General features: G+C 42.4%; 1 protein-coding gene across 2 annotated transcripts in view; it reads right to left on the reverse strand.

The window, feature by feature from the left end:
* The window catches only part of cntnap2a (contactin associated protein 2a), a 270,768-nt gene that overhangs the window by 157,495 nt on the left and 94,491 nt on the right, over nucleotides 1–18,782 (reverse strand). For both annotated transcript variants that reach the window (XM_031584073.2, XM_031584072.2), the window contains exons 2-3: nucleotides 14,066–14,176; nucleotides 5,048–5,241 (exon numbers count right to left, since the gene is read on the reverse strand). In XM_031584073.2, the coding sequence (XP_031439933.1) occupies nucleotides 5,048–5,241; nucleotides 14,066–14,176 (305 nt within the window). The remainder of the gene's footprint in view (nucleotides 1–5,047; nucleotides 5,242–14,065; nucleotides 14,177–18,782) is intronic.

The following is an 18,782-nucleotide window of genomic DNA, read 5'->3' on the forward strand; positions in this document are numbered from 1 at the left end:
GCGAGAAAGTGCTGCCGCTGTAAGAACTCTGCCATCACTTTCATTTAGGACAAGAAGGAGGGTTTGTGTGTGTGTGTGTGTGTGTGTGTGTGTGTGTGTGTGTGTGTGTGTGTGTGTGTGTGTGTGTGTGAATGGGTACACTCGCTGATGGCAAAGAGATGGGGGAGAGACAGGGGATGTGCTAGGAGGGTTGCAACCGCCCCATCAAAATCCAATTTTCAAGAAAGGCAGGTACTTAAGGTAAAAGCCTTGCCCCCCGCCACCCCCCACCCCTCCAAAGCAACTCCAGTCCCATTTAGGTGAAGGTGTCTTCATATATATATATATTTCCTCATGATATTATCAAACAACTACAGGCATAAAGCTTGTGGAAGAATATACATGCATACTAAAACAAGTGGCTGCAATTCTACAGCACACAATATATTACACAGACGGGGATGCAGCATCTGAGCATGAGGTAAAGGTCATGTCTCTAAGTCCTAAAGAATTTGAATATGATACACTTCTCACAGTGGTGCTATGACAACCACCTCCAACTGAATGTGGTCTGAACCACACCTCTATCAATGACCAGCCAGCTGAACAGGTAAGAAGTTTCAAATATCTCAGACACATCATAGACAACTGACTGAGTTTCGATGAACACATCACACCGATCCAAATATGCTCACAGGAAAGACTCCATGTAATGCATGAACTCAGAGTTCTGTCTGCTGCCCCCCACCCTCTTCTGTTACTTTATAAAAGCATGACTCAACCCATCCTGCTCCCCCTCTTTTTTTCACAATGTTAACCATCGCTGACAAAAACAAACTCATCAAAATGACACATTCTGCCTCCAAAATCATCAGCCTTTCAACTCCCAGCCTGTCAGAAATCAATGAAAGAGTCCCCACACGTCTGGTGCAAATAATAGCAAATTACACTGATTATCCCCTGAATCCACTCTTCACACTGCTAGTGTCCGGTTGCAGTTACAAGACTTTGAAAATGGAAAAGAACTCGTGTTAGCAGAAGATTTGTACCCTCTGCCATTTCAGCATTCAACAAACTCAAGAGCTCTGATGTAAAAACCCCAAATAATTTGTATTTACATACATTGGTTGGGGTAGGGAATTAATGTTACATGTTACATGTTGTGACATATATATATATATATATATATATATATATATATGTAGGTTTTGTATAGAACATGTACAGATCATCTAATAAATTCAGCGTCACAATACCTGTGCGCTCAAAGTCACATTGGGGAATAGCGAGGTGAAACCATCTGTTGGTACATGGCCCTGTTCCAATCAAAAAGGGATATATGTGGAGAATATTATGTTTGAGAGGGAGACGGAGAACATTATACACCCCCTGCACTCGGCAGATAAGTATTCCGCCCACAGATACACTGCGAGACACAGGTCACAAGCCAGATACACCTGTCATCAGTCTAGCTTCCTCCGTTTCATTATAGGTTTCTTTTTATATAATCAATATTCATTTCATAAAATGAACCCAGAAAAGAATCCAAAGCGGGATTTAATTAGTGCTGCATTGTGAACCAGTGTAGAAATTCTTTGGCATGTCACATGATGAAAATATCTGAAAACTGCGCTCCCTGGATTTCCACAGGGATTTTTTAATGGAAATGGAAATCTGTAATCCAATTTCTTAGAGCAAATTCCACACTTCTATTTCCTTCTGGAAGCAGGCAGGAATGACACATATCTGTCCAGCCCCATCGATGAAAAAGAGGGAAAAAATAAAAGAAAAGGGCAATGCCCCTTTAAAATGGCAGCAATGGAAAAAGAGAGACACATTGCTATTGCCACATAATAGTCCATTGTCAAGCCATAATGTAGGCCGGGACACAGTGTGGTACACAGTCCTCATTGTACCTATTCGTCCTATTTGCCCCCCCCCCCCCCCCAGTCAGGTTACACACAGTAATGGTGAGATAGAAGCACCCCTTGGTGACAGACCTAAAGATAGAGTACCTACGATGTCAGCGGAGAGAATCATTTTTGTGAAGCGTAGAGTGTCGAGACCGGCAGTTTGGTGTCACAATATGCAGTGTCACAATGGCTGTGTCTGCATGAAATAGCAGGCCTGCCATTAATTAAACAGTATGCAAATGCCTGCGAGATTATTATTGTGTGTGGTGACCTGTAGACCTGTTCAGAATATTATACATCTCCCTGACTGAAACATGAACAGAGCATACATAGTTTAGGGGTTTGCCAATCTTAGCGGGGTCATTGTGGACCACGCATATTATACTGAATGCACAGTTTGGAAGTTCAGCTTTATCAAAAAGGCACTCAAAGTCAGCAGGATCAGAAATGTCGGAGATGAATTCATTACCCTATCATGACAAGGAGAAGACCAGGTTCCCTTCTGCTGATACATTAAATTATGCATCACATCTAATAATCAAGATGAACAGCTCTGTCCCCAGAGAGACTGCAAGGCTAGTGATCCCGCAATGATCAATCTCTCTCTCTCTCTCTCTCTCTCTCTCTCTCTCTGTCTGTCTTTATTGAAATGTCAAAAAAAGCTACAATGCCAATCCGAATGAAAGGTACTCCCTAAGAAGATGAGTTTGTCTTTGTTGGGTATCTTTGTAAAATTAACAAAACAATAGGCTATGCAGAAGGACCATATAGGATGTAACACATTTGTCCAAAGCCACTCCACAATACAGGAAAGGTATATATTCAAGCAGTATTTATGCTGCCTATGACCTTAGTTCGAGGAGCACTTGTGGGTTCTTTGAACACTTAGAAGAACACACTCTGCTAAGTGACTCATCTAAGCGACTCACACAAAGGAGAATGGCACACTAAAAGTTCCTGTCAGATTGAGTTTGACATGGCCAACACTGAAAGAAAATTGACATCTGGCAGACCACTCTTATGAATACATAGGCAACACTGACTGAGAGAGCATGAGTCATCTCCAAACCCCCACCCCCCATTACTTAGCATCTCACAGTACCCGGTAAAATGAACAGTGAGCGTAAATGGTTTGAGGGACATCGTGTTTAATCAGGAACGGCACCATAGACTAGGGGTGATAACTTCATTATCTGTATCCGTACCTGTTCAAGCAACAAAGTTATCTTTCTCTTTATCTGTATCCAGAAATGGGCGTTAACGTGTTTACCGGAAGTCACGTTAAATCGGGGCAAATGTTGTATTTTCTAACCTCATGTAGTACATGAAACGACTAGTTAGTGAAATCAAAGTCCTATGTTGCAAACAGAATATCTGTTTCCATCGCTTTCCCTGAATAATATTTGGATTCAAGTAGATCCCTACCATAGACATTGGGTAACTGGCCATATTCCACAGCCAGAAAATGTACCTGACGATAGCTATCTCCTCTGCTTTTAAGTTCATGTTTTCAAAGCAAAGGGTAAACAGAGTACATAGCTGTGACAGCATATCAACATGAATGTAAGATGTGTGTGTATATTTCATGTGCGTGTGTTGTATGTATGTGTCTGTGAGTGTGAGTGTGAGAGTGTGCGTATGTGCTTGTATGTATGTATGTTTGCATGTATGTATGTATGTAGATAAGTATGTTTTATGATAGGCCAGTATGTCAAGGCATATTTCAGCTAATACTGTGTCATCTGTAATCTACATGCGACCTGCACTGTCAGCCTTTCACATCCACGTCTGCTCTCTTTGCAAGACAAGCAGCCAAGCATTAATCTGAGATGTGTTGGCAATCCGTGAGTACCTCTGTGGTGTATTGAGAAACTGCAGGCCTCCTTACCCTCACGGAATGGCAAAACAAAACCCCTGCATCCTCCCTCCCTCACCACAAGGTCTCTTGCTGATTCCTTTCACAGAAGCAGCTTTTAGCCGAAGCCTGCGTCCAGAGGTGCATGACTTATTGAGATGTTGTGAGGGATTGGCTGTGAGGGTTTTAAAAAACTGAATTAGTTTTGCCGTCTGAGCCTTCAGCCCTCATTTGCCCAGTGCCGTCATCATCATCATCATCATCATCATCATCACCTCCTAGGCTCCTCGAGGGGGAGAGAGGAAGGGCGTGTTTTCTGCTTTGACTCACATCATCGTAAGGTTCATTAAGAAACGTTTCAGCAAAGCCCCGATGACAATCAAACAAAATGGGTGGGGCAGCTCACACAAAGGCAAACCACACAGAGTGGGTTTTCAAACCCATATTTTTCTTCACAGCTTGTTTGTTCAATGGCGTGCTAATTCAACAGGGCATAAATGCTTTGTCTCACTTAAAGAACAAGTGCAAGTGCCTCTGTGTGATTTCACCAATCCACATGCTGGTAGAAATGCAAAATGGGTTTTGTTACAAATCTGATGGACGCCTTTCATCAGAAAATGCTAACTTAATTCTTACAGGTGTAAATCTTGTGTGACCAAGCACAGAGACCATATAACCATTAAGTGAGCTCTGACAAGTTACATAATCTTTCCATATAAATAACAAATAATGTAAATAAATGCATTGTGATACTAATTGATAGACAACATATTAATGGCCAATTAATTGTAGGAGCAGGGACATTTGTCTGATATTATATATTCTTAGTACCATGTAAACAACCATCAGATGTTGCGGATATATTTACAAACTGGTTAGACCAATCTTGTAGCTGATGAAACAAAAAAAACCTGTCTCAAACCTGTCTTGCTGCTGAAAGACAGAGTCAATGAAGGGTGAAGCGAAAAGTCACATCTCATAAGTGGCAATGACCATTCTGTCTCAACAGACGATTGCATATCACTGTACTGTAACTCCTATCTCAGCCCCTGATTCACTCACAATCACTTCCTTTGTGGCAACCAACAATAACAGAGTGAGCTGAAAGTAATTACAAGGTCATTTTATTCAATCTCAGCATCCTTATATCATATCCTGTATGCGAAAGAGATAGAGAGAGAAAGATAGATAGACAGATAGACAGATAGACAGATAGAAAGAAAGACAGATAGACAGATAGATAGATAGATAGATAAAGAGAGAGATAGATAGAGAGAGAGAGAAAGAGAATGTAATTTACCCATATGTTTCCGTCTTGGTGGTATGGTTTCCAGTTGCGGCTCGTGTCGCTGTAGAGGATCCTGTAGCGCGTGGTCCAGTCTGAACTGCTGTACCTGCCCTGGGTGGCGACCGAGGTCACCTGTCTCCTACTCCCCAGGTCCACCTGGAGCCACTGGTAGTGATCACTATCGAGCGGAGACCATCCGCCTGCCCCTGGAAGCACGAGAACACAGCATTAGCATCAGTGGTTCAACTCCAGGAAATTGCCTTCATGTTTCTCGGAATACGAGTGAGTGATGAGCGTGGCGACATAAATCCACTGCCACACACCACAATAGATGACTAAAGTGTGTCTTGCCAACTGAACTATGTGTATGTCAGACAGTTGTTTTTTTCTACTGCAGTTTTTTTAGTTTTCAACATAGCACGATATACTGCTCAAAAATAGCATAACAGTTGAAAAATAGCATTGTCATTCCTACAGCGAGGATTCGGTTTGGATGGTGTTTTTATTTGAAAAGTGCCTGCCAAGTGCCCTTCGGCAGGAAGCCTCTCAAGGACTCATACCAGATGACTTTTCTATTTTTTTTTTTAAGACTCGGAGGATACACCAAATGCATTTTGGGGCATAAACTGAGGCAGCCATAAAAATAACAGGTTAGTCCGGTTAAAAATAACTGCCGGTCAGTTTGGTTCATTTACAGTTCACAGTGGTGTGATGGTGGACACGGTGGACTGATCCCCAGGTCCCCACACCACCACACCAGGACAGGAAGGTGGAGTGGCTGAGGGTGTGGACAGATAAGGGCAGAACTAACCAGCAGAACAATCCAATATCTGATCCAATTATTTAGTCATTAGTCTTTGCGTCGGTCAGACTTGATAAACAGGGAATATCATTGAAAATAGTCAATAGTCCTCAATTCAACTTGAAGACACTGTTGTGATGATGTGATGTTATCTTAGAAAAGGACATACATTCTGTCTTAAATAGCTCAGCGAGTGGAGATAAAATGGACAGGGAAGTAGAGAAGAAGAAAAAAAGGAAAACAAATCAGCTGTTTGACTTTGCCTGTTTGTTTGCCCAACGGGAGAGCCAAGAAAAAAAACTGAAAAAAAAAAAGAAAACTAACAACAGCATGTAACGTGAATGAAGGACAAAGGAGCGTACAGAGGAGCTAAGTGGATGGAATTGAACTTGCAGAAAGGAACAGTGGTGAGCCTGGGGACGGACGGGTACTCGTCTGCAACCTGCCACCAAGGCAGATGTTCAAAGACGATAAGCCAAAGCGGAGGGGAAGGGCACTGGAAGGACACGCAGCAGATACAGTGCATGACACGGGGCTTCAGAACAAGATCCACAGCAGAGCAGACACTCTCCATCACTAAACTGGGTGTGTGTGACCGGATCCAACACAGTCCCTGATTATGCTGCTAATGAAAGTGTGAAACGGAAACACCGAAGAGATCTGACTATTTTAGAAAAAAAGTCTCTCTGAGTTTAACAACTCCTGACATCATTAATGCGATATGCATACCTGATACACTTACAGATGGATGGTCCATAGAACGATGATGTTAACTTTTGGACAGTAATTGGAGAAACAAATGAGAAACTTCTCAGACATTTCCTGCCAGGCTTAGGCTTTTCATGTTCATCTGTCTTTCATGGGCTGTACCTCCTCCTGCCTTTTAACCTGGAGATCAGAGGAGATTTTCCCACCAAAGCCCGAAAAAGAAAAGTGGATTTTTGTTCCCCTGAATGCCGTATGACATTTTTCCCCTACCTGTCACCATACGCAATGATATGAAACATGGCGTGATTATCTACAATTTTAGCACACGGCAGGGAGTAGCCAGGACTGTATAATTCCTGCTAAATTACCTTAAATGCATTGGTATGCCGTGCCATTGGTTCAAAAGCGATGTATGAAAAAGAAGAAGAAAGGAGTACATACTGCTTTCAACTACTAGAGTAGCGGGCCCTACCAAAGGCTTGACACGTGAGACCTAATGAGGGCGCCAAGCGCATCAAACAATAGCAGATCTCTCTGGCCTAAGCACAAAGAGAGCCCTTTATTCCTTTTCAGTAACGCCGCCTGCTCCTCAGCATGCAAAAGCGATCGTTGGCGAGGAAAGTTAACAGGAAACAAGGCAAACGTTGTTACATAATTTAAAGCTAGTTAGCAAAGTTCCTAATCTAAATGTCAGCAAAGACTACAGAGGATGGTAATTGGTGTTTTAATGTAATGCAAAGCGAAGAAAGAAAACTTCAAACATCTCATGAAGGATTGAAAGTCATTCACATTTTATACGGAAAAGGGACATAGAGCCTTGAATAAATAATTCCGCTTGGGGGACGTACTGTAAACTCAACTGTCCCACCACATGGACGGAGGAGGGATTTAATACTGTGGGGTAATTGGTGCGGATTCCCGAGGAGTATTGGGAGGGCCGAGGTTGGGGAAGAGGTAGAGAGAGGAGAAAAGAAATGAACTGCAAGGATCACTGCCCACATGTCGCTTATTAGCACTCCAATCTCATGCTTGGGCACATTGGTATTCCACCGCACCCCTCCCAGTTACAGGATGAAGCACTCACTCTCCACAGCAGGCGCACTGACTACCCCCCCCCCCCCCCCCCCCCCCACACACACACACACCTCCACCAAACCACCCCCCCACCCTCACTCTGCCACCTTCAGTCACCTCAATTGTTCCCCTGCTCTCTTTCTCATTAGCTTCCCACTGGCTTACCCATGCCCACCTCTCTCTCTTCCTCTCCGTCTTCGTCTTTCTCTCTCTCTCTACCTCTCAGTCTTCCTCTCTTCTCCTCACTAAACTGAGCAGTGCTGGGCTCGCCCCTCCCGATCCTTCGCCACCCTCAGCCCCTTCCTTCTGTGCCTCCTTCGCCCACCCTCCAGCTGTGCAGGACAAACAGGTTTCCCACTCAAGGGGGATTTGACCTTTTCTTCCTCTCCGAGCACACGGCTGGGCTCATGCTCGCACAGATGAACTGTCACTAAATGGATGATCCTCCCCGCTGAAATGGAGAGCAGGGGCTGAGTTCAGTCTCTCTTAGGCTGGACGACGTATTCCTCTTAATTGGAGCGCTTTCGAAAACTAATTTCACCAATTGCACCATAACCTGTGCTCTAATTTTGTATACTCTTCTAAGTCAGGGTTGAAGAACAACTAATGATTAGATTTTCTAAAACTGGCTATTTCTTATTTTCTTACGGAAGAAGGCATTTGGGGAAACTTTGGGGGAAGGCATTTGGGAGAAGCAAATCGATCGACTGTAAGGTAAAACGCTTATAGCGATCGACTGTAAGGTAAAACGCTTATAGCCATTCAAAAAGATTTATTGTAATGTGCTGCCTGCATGATGGTGAGCAAGTATAATTTGTAATGGAATGTGTCTTTACTGTGGTTGCATTTGTATTCATCAGATGTGTTCATAGGATAAGCAAACCTAAAACAGATTTATAAAGAGACAGTAAAAAAAAAAACCCAAATGATCCAAATATGATGGAGCCTCAGACCTTCACAGAGTGACTAAAGAGAAGCAAATCAAAACTCCAGACATTCTCATCATAAACACATCTGTAATCACAATGGAGATGAATACGAATCCAGGCTCAAATTGATTTTATGCCACCTGTTTTATTTCCAGCAGACAATCTGTCAGTGGCGGCGCCAGAGATTTTTTGCTGCAGGTGCTATGGGGGTGCTCGGCGTTTTACCGAGGGTCCTATGAAATTAGGGTGATATCATACGTGTCACATGGTTCTCTACTACAACACCTCCCCACCATATCGTCATATCTGTTTACATGTTTGCTCTCTGAAGCGTCTTTGTGGTCCATGAAAAGCGCCATACAAATCGATCGTAGGTCTATTATTATTATCATTAGGCTGCTTCCGACAGACGCGCACATAGCCGTGTTCCTCTGCGACGGTCACTGACAAAATGCATGCAGCATCAGCATGTTATAGATTCCGCAATCCCAAATACTTCACTTACTTCATTGGGGGTTAAAGTTGGCGCCAGATGACCACCAGGTCACCACTACCATGTCTGACAAATTAAACTAAACATAAATAGTTCAATACATTCTAAACTAAAGGGGGCAAATTAGAATAGCAGATAGAATGAACTAAAACAGTCAAAGAGTCAGAAATGCTTTCAAAAAGTATATATTATTTCTGGTCACAATCAATAAAAACATTAGCCTGACGATGTCATACTCATAATTCTAGTCAGAATATGAGTCTGATATCGCTCCATTGGGCTGTGATTATGGGGCGTGTTTCAACCGAACCAGGAGAAAAAATGCCTCTTCGCTCAATTGGTTACCTACAACCAATCAGAACAACGTAGTATGTGACCAGGGGCAGATGATACATTACACTTTTACCGGATCCCGTAGGAAGGAAGGCAAAAACATCTTTTCGATTGACAAATGCCTTAATCGCGTTTCTCTGTTCCTCTTTCAAAATGAATGCACTGTCAATGTCTAAATGGACTCGAATCTATACATTTCAGCTCTCCAGCGGCAGCCATGTTTGTTGAAAACGAATTCAACTCGTGTGTTGGTGACGTGGTTGGTTACGTTACTGTTGATCATCTGTCCATCATCGTATAAAGCCCGCCTTAACAATTTGATTGGTACGGCCGATATCGAGCCGCAGATCATTTCTCCTCAATGGAGTAATGCCAGACCGAACTTCCCAACCAAAAACATTGTGGGCGGGGCTAAATTCGGTCTGGTATCCAGGCTATAAAAACATAGAAGCTTATGGATAACTGGCTAGCACAGACAGACTGCTCGTCCTAGGCTAGAATCTCTGATTTTTTAAGGCGGATCCCGAAAAATCCCAAAAAGAGACCGCATTCATTAATGTTACACATCTAACAAGACCGTTCCACCTTAAATCTTAAACGGTGTAAAGATGCAGGCCCCTTTTAAAAGTGAATGAAACAAAACAGTAGGCACTCAAAACCACAATAATCAGAGCTAGATCATTGTATCATTGTACAATACAACTCTTAAAGAACAGGCAAAAATGCAAACAAAACTATGCTGGAAAAGCAAAATCCGGGCAACCCAGCAGACCAGGTGTAGCATGGCTAGCACCCTCAGTAGAGGTGTAGGATTGATCTCTTTGACCACGACATTCCTCTTCTTCTAAATCAGATTCAGATACCCCTTGCATTTCTTCTTCTTCTTCAACGTCACATGATTCTTCTACTCGTAGAATTTTGGGTATCAAAAACCGATCCATTATTGTGAATTTGTTGATACTACCACTACTCCTTCAATCGTCAGGAAACGTCAACGTTCACGCATGCGACGTGTCTCTGTCGTGCTACGTGAACAATCTGTTCATTTCAATCTGTTATTATTTTCTTTTGTGATTGAAATATTATTATCACACAATAAATTAAATTAAGAACGCAGAATTAAAATAAATAACAATAATAAATAAACCATTATTTTCTTGGGGGTGCTATGGGGGTGCTATGGCTAATCCAGGGGGAGCTATAGCACCCCCTGGCCCCCCCCTGGCGCCGCCCCTGCAATCAGTATAAATTGACTTCTTCTCCATTCGGAGGATCATGTCATGGCAACCTCACATTTGCCTGGCAAATATAGCTCACTTGAAAAAGGGAAAAAAAACAATGTGTGTGTGCACACTCACTCACACACACACACACACACACACACACACACACACACACACACACACACACACACACACACACTCACACACACACACACAGACACAAACATTAGATCGGTTAACAAATGCATCAGACTAGGTGACGTGTTGAGCTGGAGGTGGCATATGGGAGGCCGGATTCTTTCATTAGCACTGACAGCGTTTTATGGTGGTGCTCATCTGGGCGAGGATAATGAGCCTGTTTCTATGACATCAACCCTCCCACCCCCACAGGCTCCAGGGATCCATGCCACCCAGAGAGCAAGGAACCTGGCAGAACCAGGAGGTTTGTGGCAGGGGAAATGGGTCCATGTTGCGACAGGTGCTAACAGGCTAATCACGCGCGACACCAACAGACCTCTGGCTAGATTACAGAGAATCATGGTGCCCCCAAAAATAGGTTCCTGTGGCACCCCTGCAACTTCTTGTGCATATGGGAAATAAAGAAACTGGTTGAATGAATATGCCGAATATCTATCCAGATACAACTATCAAGTTAATTTAAGTATCACTGTATAAAACATCACTGTTCCTTACAACATACTATGTGAACAATTGTATGCCTCACTGCTCTCATCAGCAGCCTATATCTAATTCTCAACATTTCCTTGCAGTGTTTTAATAAAAATTGTGGCGAGGGCTGCTCGCATTACCTCTGAGCTTTCATTATTATCCCGCTTGGACAGAGTGATGCCTGTGGCAGCTATAGCTCCTCTGCACCGCAGATAAAACATCATTAGCATGCCTCATACATTTGCCTTAGCTGCAATAATGAGAATCCCCAGAACTGATAAGATGAGGGCACCTAGCTATTAAGAGCACAGGCTGTCATCACGCTGTGATTCGCATGGAGGAGGAAAGCTGGTGGTGTGGTGCTGGCCTCTGTGTCTATCTCACCCCTGAGGTGAAAGAGCCCGAAAGAAAAAGAGGAGAAGAGAAAGCAGAAGGAGGAGGTGGAGGCAGAGGATGTGTCGCAGAGAGTAATCATGTCACCTTGACAAACGCGCGCCATGCGCGGGGCCCGACAGATGTAGAGGCTGCATATGTGTGTGTACACGTGTGTGTGTACATGTGTGTGTGTACACGTGTGTGTGTGTACGCGCGTGTGTGTGCATGGCTGCCACCATGGAGCATTGGCCCCCGCAGGCGACCTGTGGCCCCAGCGGAGTGACAAAGAGCCCGGTGTCAGCTGTGACTCGTGATGAAGGCAGAGCCACAGGACATGTTTCATTGATTACTCTCACAATGGCCAGTGGGCTTCACTGGGGCTACTTCCACTGTGTTTTTATTCTACTTTATTTACACGGTACTTTCTTATTATATATTTTTTTTTATCTTTTTAATGTTTTTCACTCTTAAGCTGTTATTTTTTCTTTGGGTGTTCCTTTTGCTTTTATTTATGTAATGCACATCGAATTGCCTCTGTGTATGAAATGTGGTAAATAAAATGAGCCTGTCTTTCTTTGCTTTGTTTTCACTGTGTGAGAGGGTGAGAGGGAGAGAGAAACAGAGAGAAAGAGAGAGAGAGAGAGAGAGAGAGAGAGGAGAGAGAGATAAGGGATGGTGGGTGGAGAGAGAGGGAAAGGAAATAAAGAAAGATAGATTCAGAAAGAGTCACTGATGGAAAGACAGAAAAAGAGAGAGGAGAAAAGACAGAGAGACAAAGACAAAGAGTAACACGAAGACGGAGAGAAACTAGAGAGACTGAGGTGGGTGGAGGGGAGTATGGGTGGAAAGAGAGGGGAAGGAGGGAAAGAAAGAGCCACTGAAACGGATAGATAGAGTCACACGAAACAGGGAGCAAGAGAGGAGAGAGGGCAGAGGAAAGAGCGACATGAAGACACTAGAAGAGAGAGTGGGGATAGGTGGAAAGAGAGTGAGGGGAGAAAATAGATAGTCAGACAGATAAACTAAAGAGATGAGAGAGAAACAGACAGATAGATAAACTTAAGAGATGGAGAGAGACAGACAGATAGATAAACTAAAGAGAAGAGAGAGACAGACAGATGGAGAAAGAGAAATGCTAAAGTTGCCAAAGTAATCAGATGTGAGTGCTGCATACTTTTGCTTCCAGATGGAAGGAGGTGTTGGCTGACTGGCAGATGGCTGACTGTGTGCTAATATAGCTGACATATAACAGCTGTCAATCAAGGATATGTTGACATCAAAAGATTTCTCTTAAAATGGGTGACAAGTAATTATCCAGAATGAATTTGATGAGATGTAATTTCTTAAATCTGATTGCACTGATGTGGATAATTCAATAATTGAATTACAATACATGAAAAACCCTGTATGTACTATGTATAATCTAAATGTTGGAATGAACCATAATGCCTGTTAAACTGATGTAATCCTCTGATATGATTGTATCTCGCTGTTTTTAGATGCTGTCTAAATGCACTTAACTTCAACTAATGATACAAAACCCCACATACTTTAAAACCTTGAATTGAAAACACTAAAAAGAAATGCAAAATTCAGGTGCGGAGTTAGGCATGCAGGTTTGAAGGTTCAGTGAGAACCGAACGGAATAATAAAAACAACATCTCTCATCAGCCCCCATGAATGTCACATTTGTTGTCAGTATTTGGCTCAATTAATTAAACAACAAAGCTTAGAGCACTCGGTATTCCCAGTAATCTGATGAACCTCTCTCCTATGAAGCAATTTACCCAATGGATTTTTTTCAACATTACATTAATAAAGTCATAACTGTAGAGTGGAATAACACAAACAGGAGTGTGAAGGAGTCGGTCTCATGAAACAGTATTATGCCCGAGCACCTGTGAAATTAAAGTTTCGGTGGAAAAAAACGTCAGTGTTTATTGGAGTACTGTAATGAGAATGAAAGTAATGCAATGCTTGGCTTCTCCTGTCTCCTGCCACTCATGCACACAAGGCCAGCTGTGTGCTAGAAAAGCTCTCTCACTTAATCTTTCTCCATCTCTCTCTCTCTCTCACTCTCTCTTAATCTCTCTCTCTCTGTCTGTCGTTCTCTCTCACTCTCTCTTAATCTCTCTCTCTCTGTCTCTCCATCTTAGTATCTCTCTTTCTCTCTGTCTCTCTCTCTTAGTCTCTCTCTTTCTCTCTGTCTCTCTCTCTTTGACTCTCACCTTTTTTTTCTCTCTCTCTCACTCTATCTTAATATCTATCTCTCTATATCTCTTTGTTTCTCATCTTCTTTCTCTCTGTTTCTCTCTCTTTGACTCTCACCTTTTCTCTCTCTGTCTCTCTCGCTCTCTCTCTCTCTCTTTCTCTTTTCTCTCTGCGTGTGCTGGTTTTTGGTCTCTTTGTTGTAAGCACTCTCACCTCCTCTCTTGTTGAGCTTGGCATATCCAGGAGCGTAGCCACTGGTGAACACAGAGGAGCTGCTGAAGGCATTGTGGGGGAGCGGCGTTGCCATGGCCTCATCGCACTTTTCTAAAAGAGAGAAAAGAGAATAAATAACAATAAAACAACAATCACATTCAAATCAAACAGAACACAATTCCTCATCTTTCTAAGACACCAGACCTCTCACCATTTGAACCAAACAACGATCACAGATCTGCGAGAGGAATAATAATCGCTTTTGTACTGGTGAACTGAGATAAACTGAGATCAGAGTCTCCAGTGTCTGAATCCAGAGAGCTGCACACCACTGCAAGACAGACTGGGGCTGCAGGCTCAATTAGCGCCCAAGAATATTAACGGCTGCCAAGCTGGGGGAAGAAGGGACCTTTTAAAATGAATAATCCCAGCAGTCATTACTCAGATGCCTGAGGATTTGTCTAAATTTTTTAAGACAGCAATTCATGGGTATCTGCAACTGCATCTGCAACAAGTCATCACCAGACAGACGCTGTCTGAGATTCTTTTTTTTATTTTGCATATTATTCCTCAAGCAGGGCAATTGTAACCCATGTGAGCTGAGTTTCTTGGTTGAATTAATCAACATGATTGATGCTGGGAGGGCATAGGGGAGGCAAACATGTACAGGCAAAAAAACTGAATGCTTGGCGGTGAAAACGGACCGACGTACATATATATATATATATTTGCTGTACGCAGAGACGTTTTCTCCTTGACAGTAACTAATCATAGACGATCCTCCGGGGAACTATCTTTTTTTCCTCTACTGCGGTGATTGATAAAGGCCATTTGCTGACTTACATATGAAAACATAGCCACATCTTCCAGTACATTAAGCTAATGCTGTCTGAGGCGCAGACTTAAAGGAGCCGAAGCAAGCTAGCGTTGCTGGAGAAAGCGTCAGAGCTGATGGCGCCTCAGCTAGGCTCAAAAAGTGTAATTTCAATGTTCTTTTTCCCATATATTTCTGCAATCAAAATGTTACCAAATGTAACTGTAGGAATTTTAAAGAGATATCCTGTGTATATGTGTGTCAAAGTAATTACGCTTGGGTCAAAAGTGGATCTTGATTACAACAGTGTGCAGTGAAGCAGATGTGCTTGAAGTCTTGAAGCACTCATGAAACTTTTCTCTTCTTTTGCACCCACAACATATTTTGACAAGGATGTGTTGGCTTGAGTAGTGATTGGATCGCCAACCAACATAGTCACTGGATGTTCGCACAAACCTTAACAGACAAAGAGAATGGCTTTAATCAAACACCAACAGTTATGCTTAGTGAACTTTTCTTGTAAGCAACACAACACTTCCCTCATTAGCTCAGCAGCCCTTCTGCTTCACCGCATGCAGCAAGGCAGACTTTGACACATTTACTGAGAGACAACACCGAAAACTTTTACCACACTTGAAATTGGAAGTGTTTCAAAGCCGACACGTTTCACATGATATATGCGATATATGAGGCCATTCAGGAGCACCTGAGCACCTTTGACAGGTGGGTCTGATTGGTGTTGCAACCAGTCTCCCCAGAATAATCTCCTTTTGCATGAACACTCAACATCCCTGCCATAGTCGCTGTCGATGAGTGCATCACCCTAATTATCAGCTAATAATGATTGCCATGAAGCTGCAATTCAAACTGGGCACAGATGTATACTGTGATAATACATATCGCACCATATCGTATCATATAACATCACATCATGTGATTCAGCCCCTTTGTAACATATTATATGTATAATATATATTTCCCTCATAGCGATAAATATGTGTACTTTCATGGCATAGACCATCTAAGGCAGTTCTCAGTTCTCAGACCTGTTCCTCTCGCCCCTCCTCTTACCGCATACATCTAGTCTATGTAGTGCTGCTCTAAGCTCAACTGATTAAATGCAGTGTAATTACAATGCTCTTGATTAGCTAAATCAGGTGTGCTGATCAAGCTAATCAAGAGTGCCACTGATGAGCTCAGTCAGGTATGGAGAGCAGAGCAGGGACAGATGGGAGGCAAGCAGTGCAAGCTGGGGGAGCCAAGAAACAGGATTCAGGTACAGAACCCTTCATCTAAGGGCCACAGGGAGTGCTGTCAGATATCCAAACTCCATTTACAACCCTGAGTGCCACTGATCGGTGTCTGACGAGGGATTTCAGAGCCGTGTCTCAGAAATTCACCTGAAAAAAAACAGAGCCACCACTGTGTATTTGCATCACAATGTAGAGCAGAAAAACAATGATAAACACTTAAAAGTCTTTTGGGATGCGTGACTTTCACAAGTTAAAACCTTTGGGTGTCGCGTCTCCTGAGCAGCTCTCTTCAGAGCTGCCAATCACTCCCGGGAAAGGTTTGATTATGTAACAGCTACCTGAGATTCGTTTTTTGTTTAGGCAGCGAAGATTGCAGTGTTGGTATAACACATACCTGAGCAATTCCTTGTAATTCTGGGAGGAATGAAATGTATGGCATGGATTTACTTGTCCTTGTGACATTTTCAACTAAACAAATAGCACTGTCCTGGGCAAATAGCAAACTGTCTCTCTTTCGTTCACTAGAGAATAGCCAAAAGCATACTGCCATTGGTGTGTGCACCCCCCCCCCCCCCGTCTCTCTTTCGTTCACTAGAGAATAGCCAAAAGCATACTGCCATTGGTATGTGCACCCCCCCCCCCCAGTTATGTTAATCAAAGACAAGAAACACCAAAAGATCTCAAATCAAACAACACCCTGGAATGAGCAAATGACAGACATCCACATCTAGTTCCTGGCTGGACTATACAATGCCATCATTTCCACACATGCCTGATGCCTATTACCAGTAAATGGGATTACAGCTGTGGAATCACCACAAATCTTGGGAAATGCTCTTTTTTATGAGCGGCCTTTACAGAAATGGGATGCCATTCTGCAGCGCTGGCTACGTGAGGCATCTGATTCACCTTGCCTGAGGACACAATCGGTGCTAACATGGTCAATGCATGCAGTCACCCTGCTCACCACAGACTGGCATTAAACCCAGATTGCTTTTTCCACAAAAAGTCAGGTCAGCGTAGTTCGTTATTCCCGGAAACGCATTTAGGGTCACTCTTAATACTGCTGTCGTCTTATTACATTGTAATTACTCTGTTAAGTACACACTAGTCAAGTGTCCTTTTTTAGGACTGATGCTCCCCTGTACATTCATACATTCAGAGTTCGCTCGATTTAAATAGCATCAGGAATACATTAGACTATCTGATAGTGTTTTTATCTGTGTATAAAGGTATAATTACAGTGTATCAAGGGTACTTTCATATAAGGCTTTGCAACAGTGACTAATGATGCTGTTAAATAATCAATACATGGAATGATGTCCCTGTGAGTAAAGATCCCATCAACACTGATATGATATGAGAACATGGGATATGAGATCTACAGGATGCACAGTTCAATAACACTTTGGGACGATAGGGACACGTTTATCTCCTGTCTACAGCTGACCTATACAATCTGCCCTCCACTTTTTACAATTGACCTAAAGCTTTGATCTTTTGGGGAGTTTTCACTTTCTCCCAGGTAGGGGCAGAGAGTTCTGCTATGGGGCATCAACACTGTCTTAACCCTCCTATTATGTTTGGGGTCAATTTGACCCTTTTCAATGTTTAACGTCTCTAAATAAATGATTGGCATAGTTTTTTTTGCTTCATATTTAATGACTTTTCCTAATCTAATGGGGAGAACTGGGTAAACACAAAATTAACATGATGATATGTTTTCAATGTCCTGTACACATGCTTTACGCATAGGTGTTGTTTGGGGTCAATTTGACCCCAGGCTGTTTTAATTGTATAAAATATATAAGAAATATAAACTTTTTTTATCACATTGTTACTATTCTTGATTACAGAAATAGTTTTCTATTCCATATGTTATAGATAACAACAATATGTACTTAGAAATAATATGAAGCCATAAAACACCAGAAGGATATCTCTTTCCAATTTTAAGTCAATCAGTGAGATTTGATGGTGATCTGCATATTTCTCCATAGTAGCGTAACATGTATTCTGGATGTATAAGGGGGGTGGGTGGGGGTATTGTTTTATTTTTAAGGGCTATTTAGGTAGTCAACAAACAAACCTAAAGTACCTGACACATAAACTTGAGAAAAAAAATAATTTTATAATCATTTTTTGGAGGTTTAAATTGCTGGGGTCAAATTGACCCCAAGCATAATAGATGTGGGTAAAATTTGAACATAATAGGAGGGTTAATGGGCTCATGTCAGCGAGATCCAGCGTTCACCTTGGAGTCATGGAATCAGTGGGTATATGCCTTATTCAAAGAAAACAAAATGGTTGGGTTGTGATTTGAGCTTTCTCTAGGAGTTTAGTCCTTGGGCTGTGTTAAGCTCATTGAGATCATCTAAATTGTGAATAGTGTTATTCAAATAAATCAAGTTGAATTGAATTGAATTGAATTGAATTGAAAATAAATGAATGTCCATGCAAAGAACAAGACATATGTGCTATCATCACCCTTCCACATCGTGGACGCCATTTAATAAAAGATGATACATTTTTGGACCAAATCTAAATCTGAAATCTAAGGAAAAACACATTTACTTATTGTGTCTCAATGCGCATACTTGGCGCTCAATTACTTATCTTGTCTAATCTTTAAGAAGCACATCCCAAAGAC

The sequence above is a fragment of the Clupea harengus genome, chromosome 17, assembly GCF_900700415.2.
Source record: "Clupea harengus chromosome 17, Ch_v2.0.2, whole genome shotgun sequence".
Classification (NCBI taxonomy): Eukaryota; Metazoa; Chordata; class Actinopteri; order Clupeiformes; family Clupeidae; genus Clupea; species Clupea harengus.